The sequence below is a fragment of the Salvelinus alpinus genome, chromosome 1 (genome assembly GCF_045679555.1).
Source record: "Salvelinus alpinus chromosome 1, SLU_Salpinus.1, whole genome shotgun sequence".
Lineage (NCBI taxonomy): Eukaryota > Metazoa > Chordata > Actinopteri > Salmoniformes > Salmonidae > Salvelinus > Salvelinus alpinus.
Window position 1 is genome coordinate 84,423,915 of NC_092086.1, and position 19,588 is coordinate 84,443,502.

The 19,588-nt window shown below is 43.2% G+C and overlaps 1 protein-coding gene across 2 annotated transcripts in view; it reads left to right on the plus strand.

Annotated features, from left to right (window-relative positions):
* LOC139532115 (polypeptide N-acetylgalactosaminyltransferase 10-like) overlaps window positions 1-19,588 on the plus strand; it is a 124,916-nt gene that overhangs the window by 47,018 nt on the left and 58,310 nt on the right. For both annotated transcript variants that reach the window (XM_071329285.1, XM_071329296.1), the window contains exon 4: window positions 7,401-7,567. In XM_071329285.1, coding sequence (XP_071185386.1) covers window positions 7,401-7,567 — 167 coding nt within the window. The remainder of the gene's footprint in view (window positions 1-7,400; window positions 7,568-19,588) is intronic.

Genomic DNA, 19,588 nt, shown 5'->3' on the forward strand with positions numbered 1-19,588 from the left:
CAGTGACAATTATGGGTCATGAATAATAGGCCTACATGATAATACTAAAGTCTGTCATAAAGCATCTGAGTAGGAGTGCTGATCTAGGATCAGTTCCCATTTGTCCATATAATGTTAGTCATTGTGATCTTAAATCAAATCAAACTTTATTTCAAAGTGCTTAGCAAATAAAATAATACAATTTGAGAAAGCACACTTTGCTATAAATGGACAAGAATAAAATTAAGAAACCACTTAAAATTGTAAAACAATAGTACATGAGAGGCTATTGTATAAAAATACCAAAATAAATATATACTGAACAAGTTAAGTGTTGGTCCCATGTTTCGTGAGCTGAAATAAAAGATCCCAGAAATGTTCCATACTCACAAAAGCTTATTTCTCTCAAATTCTGTGCACAATTTTGTTTATATCCCTGTTAGTAAGCATTTCTCCTTTGCCAAGATAATCCATCCACCTGACAGGTGTGGCATATCAAGAAGCTGATTTAAACAGCATGATCATTACACAGGTGCACCTTGTGCCGGGAACAATAAAAGGCCACTCTAAAATGTGCAGATTTGTCACACAACACAATGCCACACGTTTTGAAGTAGTGTGCAATTGGCATGCTGCAGGAATGTCCACCAGAGCTGTTGCCAGAGAATTGAATGTTAATTTCTCTACCATAAGCTGCTTCCAATGTCATTTTAGAGAATTTGGCAGTATGTCCAATTGGCCTCACAACCGCAGACCATACTTAACCACGCCAGCCCAGGACCTCCACATCCGGCTTCTTTACCTGAGGGATCATCTGAGACCAGCCACCCGGACAGCTGATGAAATTGTGGGTTTGCACACCTGAAGAATTTCTGCACAAACTGCCTCAGTGAAGCTCGTCGTCCTCACCAGGGTCTTGACTGCATTTTGGCATCGTAACCGACTTCATTTGGCAAATGCTGACCTTCGATGGCGACTGGCACGCTGGAGAAGTGGGATCTTCACAGATGAATCCCGGTTTCAACTGTACCGGGCAGATGGTAGATGGTGTGTATGGCGTAATGTTGGTGAGTGGTTTGCTGATGTAATCGTTGTGAACAGTGCCCCATGGTGGCGGTGGGGTTATGGTATGGACAGGCATAAGCTATGGACAACGAATACAATTGCATTTTATCGATGGCAATTTGAATGCACAGAGATACCGTAACGAGATCCTGAGGCCCATTGTTGTGCAATTCATCCGCTGCCATCACCTCATGTTTCAGCATAATGCACAGCCCCATGTCGCAAGGATCTGTACACAATTCATGGAAGTTGAAAATGTCCCAGTTCTTCCATGGCCTGCATTCTGTTAGGTTCTTATTTTTCAGAGTAAATAACTCACGGACACTAGAGATGCTTTAACCAAGTTTAATTATTCTCAAAGGTTCTGTTCAGCTGTAATTCAGACAACCCAACAGTTCTCCAATCCAGATACAGTGGGGCAAAGAAGTATTTAGTCAGCCACCAATTGTGCAAGTTCTCCCACTTAAAAAGATGAGAGAGGCCTGTAATTTTCATCATAGGTACACTTCAACTATGACAGACAAAATGAGGAGAAAAAATCCAGAAAATCACATTGTAGGATTTTTTATGATTTAATTATGGTGGAAAATAAGTATTTGGTCATTCCAAACAAGCAAGATTTCTGGCTCTCACAGACCTGTAACTTATTATTTAAGAGGCTCCTCTGTCCTCCACTCGTTACCTGTATTAATGGCACCTGTTTGAACTTGTTATCAGTATAAAAGACACCTGTCCACAACCTCAAACAGTCACACTCCAAACTCCACTATGGCCAAGACCAAAGAGCTGTCAAAGGACACCAGAAACAAAATTGTAGACCTGCACCAGGCTGGGAAGACTGAATCTGCAATAGGTAAGCAGCTTGGTTTGAAGAAATCAACTGTGGGAGCAATTATTAGGAAATGGAAGACAAACAAGACCACTGATAATCTCCCTCGATCTGGGGCTCCACGCAAGATCTCACCCCGTGGGGTCAAAATGATCACAAAAATCCCAGAACCACACGGGGGGACCTAGTGAATGACCTGCAGAGAGCTGGGACCAAAGTAACAAAGCCTACCATCAGTAACACGCCGCCAGGGACTCAAATCCTGCAGTGCCAGACGTGTCCCCCTGCTTAAGCCAGTACATGTCCAGGCCCGTCTGAAGTTTGCCAGAGAGCATTTGGATAATCCAGAAGAAGATTGGGAGAATGTCATATGGTCAGATGAAACCAAAATATAACTTTTTGGTAAAAACTCAACTCGTTGTGTTTGGAGGACAAAGAATGCTGAGTTGCATCCAAAGAACACCATACCTACTGTGAAGCATGGGGGTGGAAACATCATGCTTTGGGGCTCTGTTTCTGTAAAGGGACCAGGACGACTGATCCGTGTAAAGGAAAGAATGAATGGGGCCATGTATCGTGAGATTTTGAGTGAAAACCTCCTTCCATCAGCAAGGGCATTGAAGATGAAACGTGGCTGGGTCTTTCAGCATGACAATGATCCCAAACACACCGCCCGGGCAACGAAGGAGTGGCTTCGTAAGAAGCATTTCAAGGTCCTGGAGTGGCCTAGCCAGTCTCCAGATCTCAACCCCATAGAAAATCTTTGGAGGGAGTTGAAAGTCCGTGTTCCCAGCAACAGCCCCAAAACATCACTGCTCTAGAGGAGATCTGCATGGAGGAATGGGCCAAAATACCAGCAACAGTGTGTGAAAACCTTGTGAAGACTTACAGAAAACGTTTGACCTCTGTCATTGCCAACAAAGGGTATATAACAAAGTATTGAGAACTATTTGGTCAATAACAAAAGTGTATTTTCCACCATAATTTGCAAATAAATTCATTAAAAATCCTACAATGTGATTTTCTGGATTTTTTTTTTCTCATTTTGTCTGTCATAGTTGAAGTGTACCTATGATGAAAATTACAGGCCTCATCTTTTTAAGTGGGAGAACTTGCACAATTGGTGGCTGACTAAATACTTTTTTGCCCCACTGTACATACCCCAACCAGAAGCCATTAGCATTGAGCTAAAGGGTAGTGCTGCCGCTTTCAAGGTGCGGGACTCTAACCCGGAAGCTTACAAGAAATCCTGTTATGCCCTGCAATGAACCATCAAACAGGCAAAGCGTCAATACAGAGCTAAGATTGAATCATACTACACAGGCTCCGATGCTCGTCTTTTGTGGCAGGGCTTGCAAACTATTACAGACTACAAAGGGAAGCACAGCCGCGAGCTGCCCAGTGACACGAGCCTACCAGACGAGCTAAATCACTTCTATGCTTGCTTTGAGACAAGCAACACTGAGACATGCATGAGAGCATCAGCTGTTCCGGACGACTGTGTGGTCACGCTCTCCGTAGCCGCCATGAGTAAGACCTTTAACCTGTCTAGCCCCGGGGTTCCGCTAGCGGAACTCCTCCCACATTCCACTGAAAAGGCAGAGCGCGAAATTCAAAATTCAAAGAAATATTTAACTTTCACACATTAACAAGTCCAATACAGCAAATGAAAGATAAACATCTTGTGAATCCAGTCAACATGTCCGATTTTTAAAATGTTTTACAGCGAAAACACCACGTATATTTGTTAGCTCACCACCAAATAGAAAAAAGCACAGACATTTTTCACAGCACAGGTAGCATGCACAAAACCAACCAAACTAACCAAGAACCAACCAAACTAACCAAGAAACAACTTCATCAGATGACAGTCTTATAACATGTTACACAATAAATCTATGTTTTGTTCGTAAAATGTGCATATTTGAGCTATAAATCAGTTTTACATTGCAGCTACATCACAAATAGCACCGAAGCAGCCAGAGTAATTACAGACACCAACGTGAAATACCTAAATACTCATCATAAAACATTTCTGAAAAATACATGGTGTACAGCAAATGAAAGACAAGCATCTTGTGAATCCAGCCAATATTTCCGATTTCTTAAGTGTTTTACAGCGAAAACACAATATAGCATTATATTGGCTTACCACAATAGCCAGAAACACAAGCCATTTACCAGCAGCAAAAGTTAGCGATCGTAACAAACCAGCAAAAGATATATAATTTTTGACTAACCTTGATAAGCTTCATCAGATGACAGTCCTATAACATCAGGTTATACATACACTTATGTTTTGTTCGAAAATGTACATATTTAGAGCTGAAATCAGTGGTTATACATTGTGCTAATGTAGCATCTTTTTCCCACAACGTCCGGATATTTTTCTGACACTCACATATTCTGACCAAATAACTATTCATAAACATTACTAAAAAATACATGTTGTATAGGAAATGATAGATACACTTGTTCTTAATGCAATCGCCGTGTTTGAATTCTAAAAATAACTTCATTACGACATGCAGTTTACGTTATGGCGAGAGAGTGCCCAAAATCTGGGCGCAAACTATTAGTAAACATGTTCCGACAGATATATGAAATAGCATTATAAATGGGTCCTACTTTTGTTGAGCTTCCATCAGAATGTTGTACAAGGGGTCCTTTGTCGGGAACAATCGTTGTTTGGTTTTAGAATGGCATTTTTCCCCCTCGAATGAGCAAGCAAAACTAGCTAAGTGGCGCTAAGCTCTCCTTCGTCACCAAACGCAAAGAACGCAATACGTCTAAACTCCCGAAAACATTTCAATAATCTAATAAAACTATATTGAAAAAACATACTTTACGATGATATCTTCACATTTATCAAATAAAATCAAAGCCGGAGATATAAGACGTTTATAACGATTGCTTTTCAGAAGCCAATACTGGTGACCTTTATCCGCTTCCTGAACAAACGAATTCTGGGGTCATGTCATTCCAAGCTGTCTCTTTTGCCCATAGAAAGAGATTGAGACCCCATTTCACCTCGCACAGCCTATTGACATCTAGTGGAAGGCGTATGAAGTGCATGTATAGTCATAAATCTCAAGCAAAATGATAGGGAAGGCCTGGAACAGAGCCTCGATTTGAGATTTTTCACTTTCTGACAGGAAGTTTGCTGCAAAATGAGTTCTGTTTTACTCACAGATATAATTCAAACGGTTTTAGAAACTTGAGTGTTTTCTATCCAATAGTAATAATAATATGCATATTGTACGAGCAAGAATAGAGTACGAGGCCGTTTAAATTGGGCACGATTTTCCCCCAAAGTGTAAATAGCGCCCTCTATCCTCAACAGGTTAAACAGGTCAACATACACAAGGCTGCGGGGCCAGACGTGTGCTCCGGGCATGTGCTGACCAACTGGCAGGTGTCTTCACTGACATTTTCAACACGTCCCTGATTGAGTCTGTATTACCAACATGTTTCAAGCAGACCACCATAGTCCCTGTGCCCAAGAGCACAAAGGCAACCTGCCTAAATGACTACAGACCCGTAGCACTCACGTCCGTAGCCATTAAGTGCTTTGAAAGGTTGGTAATGGCTCACATCAACACCATTATCCCAGAAACCCTAGACCCACTCCAATTTGCATACCGCCCAAACAGATCCACAGATGATCCAATCTCTATTGCACTCCACACTGCCCTTTCCCACCTGGACAAAAGGAACACCTTTGTGAATGCTATTCATTGACTACAGCTCAGCGTTCAACACCATAGTACCCTCAAAGCTCATCACTAAGCTAAGGATCCTGGGACTAAACACCTCCCTCTGCAACTGGATCCTGGACTTCCTGACGGGCTGCCCCCAGGTGGTGAGGGTAGGTAGCAACACATCTGCCATGCTGATCCTCAACGCTAGCGCTCCACAGGGGTGCGTGCTCAGTCCCGTCCTGTACTCCCTGTTCACCCACAACTGCATGGCCGGGCACGACTCCAACACCATCATTAAGTTTGTAGACGACACAACAGTGGTAGGCTTGATCACCGAAAACGATGAGACAGCGTATAGAGAGGAGGTCAGAGACCTGGCCGGGTGGTGCCAGAATAACAACCTATCCCTCAACGTAACCAAGACAAAAGGAGATAATTGTGGACTACAGTAAAAGGGGGACAGAGCACGCCCCCATTCTCATTGACGGGGCTGTAGTGGAGCAGGTTGAGAGCTTCAAGTTCCTTGGTGTCCACATTAACAACAAACTAGAATGGTACAAACACACCAAGACAGTCGTAAAGAGGGCACGACAAAGCCTATTCCCCCTCAGGAAGCTAAAAAGATTTGGCATGGGTCCTGAGATCCTCAAAAGGTTCTACAGCTGCAACATCGAGAGCATCCTGACTGGTTGCATCACTGCCTGGTACGGAAATTGTTCGGCCTCTGACCGCAAGGCACTACAGAGGGTAGTGCGTACCGTCCAGTACTTCACTGGGGCTAAGCTGCCTGCCATCCAGGACCTCTACACCAGGCGGTGTCAGAGGAAGGCCCTAAAAATTGTCAAAGACCCCAGCTACCCCAGTCATAGACTGTTCTCTCTACTACCGCATGGCAAGTGGTACCGGAGCGCCAAGTCTAGGACAAAAAGGCTTCTCAACAGTTTTTACCCCCAAGCCATAAGACTCCTGAACAGGTAATCAAATGGCTACCTGGACTATTTGCATTGTGTCCCCGCCCCAACCCCTCTTTTTCGCTGCTGCTACTCTCTGTTCATCATATATGCATAGTCACTTTAACCATATCTACTTGTACAAACTACCTCAATTGGGCCGACCAACCAGTGCTCCCGCATGTTGGCTAACCGGGCTATCTGCATTGTGTCCCGCTACCTACCACCCGCCACCCACCAACCCCTCTTTTACGCTACTGCTACTCTGTTCATCATATATGCGTAGTCACTTTAACCATATCTACTTGTACAAACTACCTCAATCAGCCTGACTAACCGGTGTCTGTATGTAGCCTTGCTACTGTATATAGCCTATCTTTTTACTGTTGTTTTATTTCTTTACTTACCTATTGTTCACCTAATACCTTTTTTGCACTATTGGTTAAGTAAGCATTTCACTGTAAGGTCTACACATGTTGTATTCGGTGCACGTGACAAATAAACTTTGATTTGATATACTGTATTCTAGTCATACTCATCCTATATAACTACTGCTGTACAGACCTTTTCTATTCATATGTCTATACACCAGTATTTATTTATTTAATAACATTGCTCGTTCTGATATAGGATGTAAATAAATAAATTGTAATGTTTAGCTGGTTGTTACTGCACTTTTGGAGCTGGAAACACAAGCATTTCGCTGCATCTGTGATAACATCTGTGTACGCAACAAATAAACTTTGATTTGATCCTAGATCAGCAATAATAATCTTGAAAAACTATGAACACCAGCTCTGCACTGTAGTCTCGCTCTTCACTTTTTTGGTAAATTGTGTTTGTCTTATTTGTTTAGTTGCTTGTTTGTGTGTTTAGCTGTAAACAGAAGCTGTATGCGGAGAAGTTGCCCAACACCAGCATCATCATACCATTCCACAACGAGGGTTGGTCATCCCTGCTCAGGACTGTACACAGCGTGCTCAACCGGTCCCCCCCTGAGCTCATTGCTGAGGTCATACTGGTGGACGACTTCAGCGACAAAGGTACACTGAGACATGCATGGATCCACACACACACACAAAGTGTTCCCTCAGTGTATAAGTGAGTCATTTGTTTACCAGCTTGTTTGCTGAGGGTTCTCCCGCAGTCATTTATTAACAAGGCCTAGACCAAGACTGCAGCTCTAGAGCCTCCGTCAGCAGCTGAGCTCTTCTCTTCCCAGCCCCTCTCTGCCCAGCCTTCACCATGCAGTGTTTAAGTAATCTTTAATTAGCTCCACTGCCACCCCAACCCCATTGATGGATGTGTTTTCCATCTCCATCACCTCTTAAGGAATTAATTGTTCAGTGGCTTTAAGTTAGGTGCAAAGACATGGCATGCATTTGTACAAGTCACTGGTCCTTTGAGTTTGTATAAGTCATGTTCTTCAAAACCTATACACTGCATTCATTTTAATTACAGTGTGTGTGTGTGTCACCGTTCAAAAGTTTGGGGTCACTTAGAAATGTCCTTGTTTTTGAAAGAAAAACACATTTTTTTGTCCATTTAAAAAAACATCAAATTGGTCAGAAATAGTGTAGACATTGTTAATGTTGTAAATTACTATTGTAGCTGGAAACGGCTGATTTTTTTTATGGAATATCTACGTAGGCGTACAGAGGCCCATTATCAGCAACCATCACTCCTGTAATCCAATGGCACGTGTTAGCTAATCCAAGTTGATAATTTTGAAAAGCTAATTGATCATTAGAAAATCCTTTTACAATTGTGTTAGCAGAGCTGAAATCTGTTGTCCTGATTAAATAAGCAATAAAACTGACCTTTAGACTAGTTGAGTATCTGGAGCATCAGCACAAGTCCTCAGCTTGTGCTGAGGAAAAGAAAGAAAAGATTACGATGGGTAAAGGAACACAGATATTGGACAGAGGAACTCTGCCTAGAGGCCAGCATCCCGGCGTTGCTTCTTCACTGTTGACGTTGAGACTGGTGTTTTGCGGGTACTATTTAATGAAGCTGCCAGTTGAGGACTTGTGAGCCGTCTGTTTCTCAAACTAAACACTCTAATGTACTTGTCCTCTTGCTCAGTTATGCACCGGGGCCTCCCACTCTTTCTATTCTGGTTAGAGCCAGTTTGCTCTGTTCTGTGAAGGGAGTAGTACACATCGTTGTACCAGATCTTCAGTTTCTTAGCAATTTCTCGCATGGAATGGCCTTCATTTCTCAGAACAAGAATAGAGTGACGAGTTTCAGAAAAGTTATTTGTTTCTGGCCATTTTGAGCCTGTAATCGAACACACAAATGCTGATGGTCCAGATACTCAACTAGTCTAAAGAAGGTCAGTTTATTGCTTCTTTAATCAGGACAACAGTTTTCAGCTGTGCTAACATAATTGCAAAAGGGTTTTCTAATGATCAATTAGCCTTTTATAATGATAAACTTGGATTAGCTAACACAACGTGCCATTGGAACACAGGAGTGATGTTTGCTGATGATGGGCCTCTGAACGCCTATGTAGATATTCCATTATAAATCAGCCGTTTCCAGCTACAATAGTCATTTACAACATTAACAATGTCTACACTGTGTTTCTGGTCAATTTGATGTTATTTTAATGGACAAAAAAAACTTGCTTTTCTTTCAAAAACAAGAATTTCTAAGTGACCCCAAACTTTTGAATGTGTGTGGGTGGGTGGGTGGGTGGGTATAGGGACAGTTGAGAAAAGATTGGAAAGGTAGGAGGAGGATTCAAACCCATGCCGACTCTGGCATATTAAACGTGTGCCGGGGTCAGTTAGCGGCTCTAACCGCTGGACCACACAAGCCACAAATTACTGGAAATCTTATACAGATCTTGACTTTAATGTCAGTGAGGAGGAAAATCACCTGTTGTCAGGACTGAATCAGCCGCTGGTTAGATGTGAAAGGATTAAAACCAGCAGTGCTGCTGACTGGACATTGAAGACTAGTGTTTGATTAGGCCTGTTTAAGAAGAATCCTACAGTCTGTGGGTTTGTGTTCCCAAACACGGTTTAATCAGTTTGAACTATGGAGTCAATGCATGACTCTGAACTCTTACATAATGAATCGGAGGTGTATAAATTCTTGCCCACACTTTCTCCCAGAATATTTAATAATGCAAAGAGAGAATATTAATCATGTCTTAGGTATAGCGGTGCAGAATATGTCAGGCCATCATGTGATCTACACACTGCTGTTCAATGTACAAAGACTGTAAATGCTATAGGTCACATACTATAGACTTTAGCGTGGGGTTGCATAGAGCCTAGCGTGCTGCTGAATCACGCACACCGTACTGTATAGCTCCTTCTGACACAGAGCTTTGGACGAGTCATATTTGCTCAGGGAAAATGAACAAATGATTATGCTAATGCTGTCCAGGGTCTGATTGCTATTCGGTCCTCTTTAAGAAAAAAAAACTTTGGGCTATAATCAATCCCCAGGTCCTGTGCCAGCCCTGGGTGACTCATTTGCAGCAGTGAGGCTAGGGCATTCTTTATACGCCTCCTCCCACCACCAAGTGAAACCACCTAATTTGTTATTTGGTGGTGATTAGCCTTTCCTACTTTCATATCTTCTGTGTTAGCTAGGTAGCCTGTGGTAATGCTGATTTATATTATTCGGATGAATGCACATTGGGGCTCCCGAGTGGCGCAGCAGTCTTAGGCACTGCATCTCAGTGCTATTGGCGTCACTACAGACCCTGGTTCGATTACAGGCTGTATTAGAACCAGCTGTAATTGGGAGTCCCATAGGGCGGTGCACAATTGGCCCAGCATCGTCCGGGTAAGGAGTTGGCTGTCATTATAAATAAGAATTTGTTCTTAACTGACTTGACAAGTTAAATTAATAAATATGAATGTTTTCCGTATCTCCTATGACCAGCAAAAGCCAATTGTAACCAAACCAATGTAGTACTATTGTTGAAACACATGGTAGGTAGGTGTTTGTAATCACTAACTAACCTCCCGGTAGCTATGGTAATTATGCCCTAGTGTACATATCAGTACACAACAAACTGCTGCGTCATCTGCAAAATGTTTTCAGGCTTTTGTATCATAAGCAATGTTTGATCATTTGTCTTCTTACCTGTGAGCTTCATTTTTGTATTATTCAACCAAACTTTTCTCTTCCACTTCATTAAGTCACTGCAGTCAGTCTTTTGTTGTTGGGCTTTTCAGTATAACTTCCATTCAGTGTATGTTTTCAGTATCGAACCGTTTCCCTTGCCCCATCACAGTATCTTCATTTTGAGCATAGTGCAGAAAGCATTAACTCATGAATAAGGGATGCAATGTATATGTTCTGCTGTTCATGTTCCAGACCGAATAAACCATCTGTCTTTCAGTGAATTTAAGGAAATGTTGTATCACAGGATTCATCATGACGATTCATTGCATTTTCACATGACATTTGCAATACCAAATTATTCGTCAGTGCACGTTAGGTGCATATGGAATTGATGTGCAGTATTTGTCTGAGTGGTTCAAATGAAGAGGTTTTTGAACAACATCAAATGTTATTGGTCACATACACATGGTTAGCAGATGTTAATGCAAGTGTAGTGAAATGCTTGTGCTTCTAGTTCCAACATTGCAGAATTATCTAACAAATAATCTAACAATTCCCATCAACTACCTAATACTGTACACACATTTTATTTTATTTTATTTTTTATTTTTTTAACCGTTATTTTACCAGGTAAGTTGACTGAGAACACGTTCTCATTTGCAGCAACGACCTGGGGAATAGTTACAGGGGAGAGGAGGGGGATGAATGAGCCAATTGTAAACTGGGGATTATTTGGTGACCGTGATGGTTGAGGGCCAGATTGGGAATTTAGAACATCTAACAAGTAATCTAACAATTCCCCAACTACCTAATACACACATCTAAAGGGGTGGATGAGAATATGTACATATAAATATATGGATGAGCGATGGTCGAGCAGCATAGGCAAGGTTCAGTAGATGGTATAAAATACAGTATATACATGTGATATGAGTAATGTAAGATATGTACACATTATTAAAGTGGCATTATTTAGAGTAGCATTGTTTAGTGACTAGTGATTGGGTCTCAATGTGGGCAGCAGCCTCTTGAGTTAGTGATTGCTGTTTAGCAGTCTGATGGCCTTGAGATGGCTGTTTCTCAATCTCTCGGTCCCAGCTTTGATGCACCTGTACTGACCTCGCCTTCTGGATGATAGTGGTGTGAACAGGCAGTGGCTCGGTTGTTGTCCTTGATGATCTTTTTGGCCTTCCTGTGACATCGGGTGGTGTAGGTGTCATGGAGGGCAGGTAGTTTGCCCCCGGTGATGTGTTGTGCAGACCGCACCACCCTCTAGAGAGCCTTGCGGTTGAGGGCGGTGCAGTTGCCTTACCAGGCTCTCGATTGTGCATCTGTAAAAGTTTGTCAGGATTTTGGGTGACGAGCCAAATTTCTTCAGCCTCCTGAGGTTGAAGAGGCGCTGTTGCGCCTTCTTCACCACACTGTCTGTGTGCGTGGACCATTTCAGTTTGTCTGTGATGTGTACGCCCAGGAACTTAACACTTCACACCTTCTCCACTACTGACCCTTCGATGTGGATAGGGGGGTGCTCCCTCTGCTGTTTCCTGAAGTACACGATCATCTCCTTTGTTTTGTTGACTGAGTGAGAGGTTGTTTTCCTGACACCACACATCCTCCCTATAGGCTCTCTCATCGTTGTTGGTGATCAAGCCCACCACTGTTGTGTCATCTGCAAACTTGATGATTGAGTTGGAGGTGTGCATGGCCATGCAGTCATGGGTGAACAGGGAGTACAGGAGAGGGCTAAGCACACACCCTTGTGGGACCCCAGTGTTGAGGGTCATTGAAGTGAAGATGTTGTTTCCTACCTTCACCACCTGGTGGCAGCCCGCCAAAGTCCAGGACCCAGTTGCACAGGGAGGGGTTGAGACCCAGGGCCTCCAGCTTGATGATGAGCTTGGAGGTTACTATGGTGTTGAATGCTGAGCTGTAGTCAATGAACAGAATTCTTAAATAGCTTTATTTTTGTCCAGATGGGATAGGGCAGTGTGCAGTGCCATGGAAATTGTGTCATCTGTGGACCTGTTGGGGTGGTATGCAAACTGAAGTGGGTCTCGGGTGGCCGGTAAGGAGGTGGTGATATGATCCTTGACTAGTCTCTCAAAGCACTTCATGATGACAGAAGTAAGTGCTATGGGGCGGTAGTCATTTAGTTCAGTTCTTTGCCTTCTTGGGTACAGGAACAATGGTAGCCATCTTGAAGCATATGGGGACAACAGACTGGGATAGGGAGCAATTAAATATGCACGTAAACACACTAGCCAGCTGGTTTGCGCATGCTCTGAGGACGCGGCTATGTATGCCGTCTTGGCCAGCAGCCTTGTGAGGGTTTCACTCACGTCAGCCACTGAGAAGGAGAGGGGGGGATGTGTCTTCGTTAGCGAGCCGCGACAGTTGCACTGTATTATCCTCAAAGTGGGCAAAGAATGTGTTTGTTTGTCTGGAAGCGTGATGTTGGTATCCGTGATGTGGCTGTTTTTGTAGTCCGTGATTTCCTGTGGACCCTGCCACATCCGTCTCGTGTCTGAGCTGTTGAGTTGCGACTCCACCTTGTCCCTGTACTGGCATTTTGCTTGTTTGATTGCCTTGCGGAGTGAATAACTACACTGTTTATATTCAGCCATATCACCAGACCTCTTTCCATGCTTAAATGCGGTGGATCGCACTTTCAGTTTTTCGCGAATGCCGCCATTTCTGGTTAGGGTAGGTTTTAATAGTCACAGTGGGTACGACATCTCCAATGCACTTATTTATAAATGCACTCACCAAGTCAGCATATAGATCAATGTCATTCTCTGAGGCTGACTGGAACATATTCCAGTCTGCGTGATCAAAACAATCTTGGAGCGTGGCTTCCGATTGGTCAGACCAGCATTGAATGGTTTCTCGTCACTGGTACATTCTCGTCACTTGTACCATGGGCCTCCAAGGTACATATCAACAAGTTGCTATAATCAACAAACCTATTCATTATTTATGGTTAATCTGTTTTTTCCTTTTGTGTAAGAGGCCTGTACATCTACTCATTGTGCCTGCTGTAGGAACACAGATAGTTCCCCTTCGTTTATCATCATCATCTCAGAAGACGCGTGCAGAGTACTTTACAGCCAGACTCATTTTCCTATTCCGTTCAGCATGTTCTTAATCTCTCCAATCTCCCTCCCATTACGCTTGCTTTCAGGTGGGGTGTTGTCTCTTTTAAGACGGTGTTTCAGAGAACATGAGAATCACCCTGGGCTCATCAGCTCGTTTTAGTCTGTCTCTTTTAGAAAAGTCTGCACTCAGACAGACTGTGCAATCAGGGACAGATGACAGGCCGTCAGATGGGGCCTCAAACCAGCATTAAAATATGCGGTGCACTCAAGCAATTATCGTCAGAAGCCAAATGACGCACATTGTCAGACAAAGCCAGGTCAACTTTGGATGCTTTTAAGCTGCCTGTTTTTACTCGTATGCCAATTGTTGCCTTTGTGGTACATTTACAGTGCGTTCAGAAAATATTCAGACACTTGACTTTTTCCACATTTTGTTACGTTATAGCCTTATTCTAAAATGGATTAAATTGTTATTTTTCTTCATCAATCTACACACAATACCCCATAATGACAAAGCAAAAACAGGTTTTTAGAAATTTGTGCAAATGTATTAAAGTAAAATATGGAAATATCACATTCTCACGTAAGTATTCAGATCTTTTACTCAGTACTTTTGTTGATGCACGTTTGGCAGCGATCACAGCCTCGAGTCTTCTTGGGTATGACGCTACAAGCTTGGCACAACTGTATTTGGGGAGTTTCTTCCATTCTTCTCTGCAGATCCTCTCAAGCTCTCAGGTTGGATGGGGAGCGTCGCTGCACAGCTATTTTCAGGTCTCCAGAGATGTTCGATCGGGTTCAAGTCAGGGGTCTGGCTGGGCCACTCAAGGACATTCAATTACTTTTTGAATTCATTTTTTAACCTTTATTTAACTAGGCAAGTCAGTGAAGAACAAATTCTTGTCATAACTGTCCCGAAGCCACTCCTGTGTTGTCTTGGGGTGTGTGCTTAGGGTCGTTGTCATGTTGGAAGGTGAACCATCACCCCAGTCTGAGGTTCTGAGCACTCTGGAGCAGATGTTCATCAAGGGTCTCTCTCTACTTTGCTCTGTTCATCTTTCCCTCGATCCTGACTAGTCTCCCAGTCCCTGCCACTGAAAAACATCCCCACTGCATGATGCTGCCACCACTATGCTTCACCGTAGGGATGGGGCCTGGTTTCCTCCAGACGTAACAATTGGCTTTCAGGCCAAAGAGTACAATCTTGGTTTCATCAGACCAGAACATTTTGTTTCTCATGGTCTGAGTCCTTTAGGTGCCTTTTTGGCAAACTCCAAGCCGGGGGTCATGTACCTTTTTACTGAGGATTGGCATCCGTCTGGCCACTCTACCATAAAGCACTGATTTGGTGGAGTGCTGCAGAGATGGAAGAACCTTCCAGAAGGACATCCATCTCCACAAAGGAACTCTAGAGCTCTGTCAGAGTGACCAATCGGATTCTTGGTCACCTCCCTGACCAAGCTCTAGGATGAGTCTTGGTGGTTCCAAACTAATTCCATTTTAAGAATGATGGAGGCCACTGTGTTCTTGGGGACCTTCAATGCTGCAGACATTTTTTTGGTACCATTCTCGGAGCTCTACGGACAATTCCTTCGACCTCATGCTTGGCTTTTGCTCTGACATGCACTGTCAACTTTGGGACCTTAAAAAGACCAGGTGTGTGCCTTTCCAAATCATGTCCAATCAATTGAATTTACCACAGGTGGACTTCAATCAAGTTTTAGAAACAGCTCAAAGATGATCAATGGAAACAGGATGCACCTAGGGTTGCAAAGGGTTGGAAACTTACCCAGGGGAAATTAAGCCCTGGAATTTGGGGAATTTTGCTTAAATTCATCAAAAAAGTTAGCTTATAACAGTGAACCTTTTTTGTGGGATACACAAGGCAATTCTAGGTCGCGGCATATTTTGGATAAACTATCCCCAATTCAATGGAATTGCAACCCTCTGCATGCACAGTGCATTCTTCCATCACATGTGGTGTGCACTCCATCACATGTACAGCTGATTCTCAAGGACTACATACTTTCTGGTAAGTTTTGATTACACTACTGGGTGGGGTGAATATATTTTATGAATTTTTTTGTTAACTAGTAAATAGTAGCCTACAGCAAAGTGTGTTTAAATCATTTTTAACTTGTTAACAATTTCTGCTAGTTAGTTTTTGCTACCATGTGGTGTTTAGCTTGCTTGAGCCTGCTAACTGTTTCCATGTTTAATTTTCAAACATATATCTTACAAAGGAGTTTAATTTAACTGCTTAACTATTTATCTGTACATGGAACTGTATTTTTTTATTTATTCTTTTCCTCTTTTGTCCCCCTAATCTTTACAGGAAAAGGCCGTGGCCACTATCTGATGTGTGGAAACATTTCACTGCAGCTAATGTACAAGGACAAGCTGTGTACATTTGCAAATACTGTGCCAAATCATATGTGAAGAATGCAACAAAGATGCAGAATCATCTGGCCAAGTTCCCTCAGCGCTCACAACAAGCAACCTCTGACAAAAGTCCCTCTACTTCTATTCGAGGTGAAAATGATGAATCGGACACCTTATCGATAGCAACAGCTCATGGTCCTCCTGGAATCAGAAGTTTTTTTTGACTCAATGGAGGAACGTAGTCAGAGAAATGCTGATGAATGTCTGTGTATGCAACTGGTTCACCTCTGATGCGCACAGGCAATGTGTATTGAAAGAGACTTCTGATTTCTTCGCCCATCATACACACCTCCAACCAGACATGCTTTATCTACTCATTTGCTGGATACAGAGTTCAAGTAAAGGTCAAGCAAATCATAGAGAAAGCAGACTGTATTGCAATCATCTCTCATGGGTGGTCGAATGTTTGTGGGCAAGGAATAATTAACTACATAATCTCCACCCCTCTACACGAGCACAGACACAAGGGACAACAGACACAAATATTAATTTTCACAAAGTCTGCTGCCTCAGTTTGTATGATGGCAATTTGCATATACTCCTATATAATGTTATGAAGAGTGATCAGATGAATTGCAATTAATTGCAAAGTCTCTCTTTGCCATGCAAATGAACTGAATCCCCAAAAAACATTTCTACTGCATTTCAGCCCTGCCACAAAAGGACCAGCTGACATGTCAGTGATAATCTCGTTAACACAGGTGTGAGTGTTGACGAGGACAAGGCTGGAGATCACTCTGTCATGCTGATTGAGTTCGAATAACAGACTGGAAGCTTCAAAAGGAGGGTGGTGCTTGGAATCATTGTTCTTCCTCTGTCAACCATGGTTACCTGCAAGGAAATACGTGCCATCATTGCTTTGCACAAAAAGGGCTTCACATGCAAGGATATCGCTGCCAGTAAGATTGCACCTAAATCAACCATTTACCGGATCATCAAGAACTTCAAGGAGAGCGGTTCAATTGTTGTGAAGAAGGCTTCAGGGCGCCCAAGAAAGTCCAGCAAGCGCCAGGACTGTCTCCTGAAGTTGATTCAACTGCAGGATCGGGGCACCACCAGTACAAAGCTTAATCAGGAATGGCAGCAGGCAGGTGTGAGTGCATCTGCACGCACAATGAGGCGAAGACTTTTGGAGGATAGCCTGGTATCAAGAAAAGCAGCAAAGAAGCCACTCTCTCCAGGAAAAACATGAGGGACAGACTGATATTCTGCAAAAGGTACAGGAATATGGACTGCTGAGGTCTGGGGTCAAGTCATTTTCTCTGAATCCCCTTTCCGGTTTGGGGCATCCGGAAAAAAGCTTGTCCGGAGAAGACGAGGTGAGCGCTACCATCAGTCCTGTGTCATGCCAACAGTAAAGCATCCTGAGACCATGTGTGGGGTTGCTTCTCAGCCAAGGGTGTGGGCTCACTCACAATTTTGCCATGAATAGAACACAGCCATGAACAAAGAATGGTACCAACACATCCTCCGAGAGCAACTTCTCCCAACCTTCCAGGAACAGTTTGGTGACGAACAATGCCTTTTCCAGCATGATGGAGCACCTTGCCATAAGGCAAAAGTGATAACTAAGTGGCTCGGGGAACAAAACATTGATATTTGGGTCCATGGCCAGGAAACTCCCCAGACCTTAATCCCATTGAGAACTTGTGGTCAAACCTCAAGAGGCGGGTGGATAAACAAAAACACACACATTCTGACAAACTCCAAGCATTGATTATGCAAGAATGGGCTGCCATCAGTCAGGATGTGGCCCAGAAGTTAATTGACAGCATGCCAGGGTGAATTGCAGAGGTCTTGAAAAAGAAGGGTCAACGTTGCAAATATTGACTCTTTGCATCAACTTCATGTAACTGTCAATAAAAGCCTTTGACACAAATGCTTGTAATTATACTTCAGTATTCTATAGTAACATCTGACACTAATATCTAAAGACACTGAGGCAGCACACTTTGTGAAAATTAATATTTGTGTCATTCTCAAAACTTTTGGCCACGACTGTACATTGCAGAGGAGCTGAAGGCAGTCATTAATGACCTTGGACCACAGAAGGTATTTGCACTGGTGACAGACAATGCTGCGAACATGAAGGCTGCTTGGTCTAAAGTGGAGGAGTCCTACCCTCACATCACACCCATTGGCTGTGCTGCTCATGCATTGAATCTGCTCCTCAAGGACATCATGGCACTGAAAACAATGGATACACTCTACAAGAGAGCCAAGGAAATGGTTAGGTATGTGAAGGGTCATCAAGTTATAGCAACAATCTACCTCACCAAGCAAGGTGAGAAGAATAAGAGCACCACATTGAAGCTGCCCAGCAACACCCGTTGGGGGTGGTGTTGTCATCATGTTTGACAGTCTCCTGGAGGGAAAGGAGTCTCTCCAAGAAATGGCCATATCACAGTCTGCCAATATGGACAGCCCCATCAAGAGGATCCTCCTGGATTATGTGTTTTTGGTGAGAGTGGTAAGCTGCCTGAAACTCCTGAAACCTATAGCAGTAGCCATTGGACGGCTTGAGGGAGACAGTGCCATCCTGTCTGATGTTCAGATTCTGCTTGCAGATGTAAGAGAAGAAATCCGTACTGCCCCGCCCACTTCAATGTTGCTCCAAGCAGAGGAAACTGCTGTTCTGAAATGCATAAAAAAGCATGAAGACTTCTGCCTGAAGCCCATACACGCTGCAGCATACATGTTGGACCTCAAGTATGCTTGCAAGAGCATCCTGTCTGGTGCAGAGATCAACAAGGCCTATGGTGTCATCACTACCGTGTCTCGCCACCTTGGCCTGGATGAGGGCAAGGTTCTTGGCAGTCTAGCGAAGTACATTTCCAAGCAATGGCTTTGGCATGGAGATGCAATATGGCAGTCGTGCCAACATATCTCATCAGCCACCTGGTGGAAGGGACTTTGTGGATCTGAGGCGCTTTCCCCTGTTGCCTCCAACATCCTCCAAATCCCACCGACTTCAACCGCCTCGGTTTGCAACTGGTCCTTGTTTGGGAACACACACACCAAAGCATGCAACAGGCTGACCAATACAAGGGTTGAAAAATTGGTGGCCATCCGGGCAAATTTGTTGTTTTTTTGAGCCTGACAACGAGCCGCCATCAACAAGGTTGGAAAGTGACAGTGAAGATGAGATGAGGCCTCAGAGTCTGATGTTCAAGAGGTGGACATTGAGGAGGTCCAGGGAGAAGACATGGAAGCCTGAGAGGAAGACAACCAAAGCTTTAGTTTCTAGACAATAATTTTACAGATGTATGTTAAACGTTTTTGGGAGATGCGATGGATCATTCAATATTCCCTTTCTTTTGTTGTTCAGTGAAATCATCCCATGTGAAGAGTCAACTCATTTAATTAAATTTCGATTCGTAACAATCTTTTTTTTCAAATTTATTTAGGAAGGATTTAATGATTTGAAATTATGTTTAC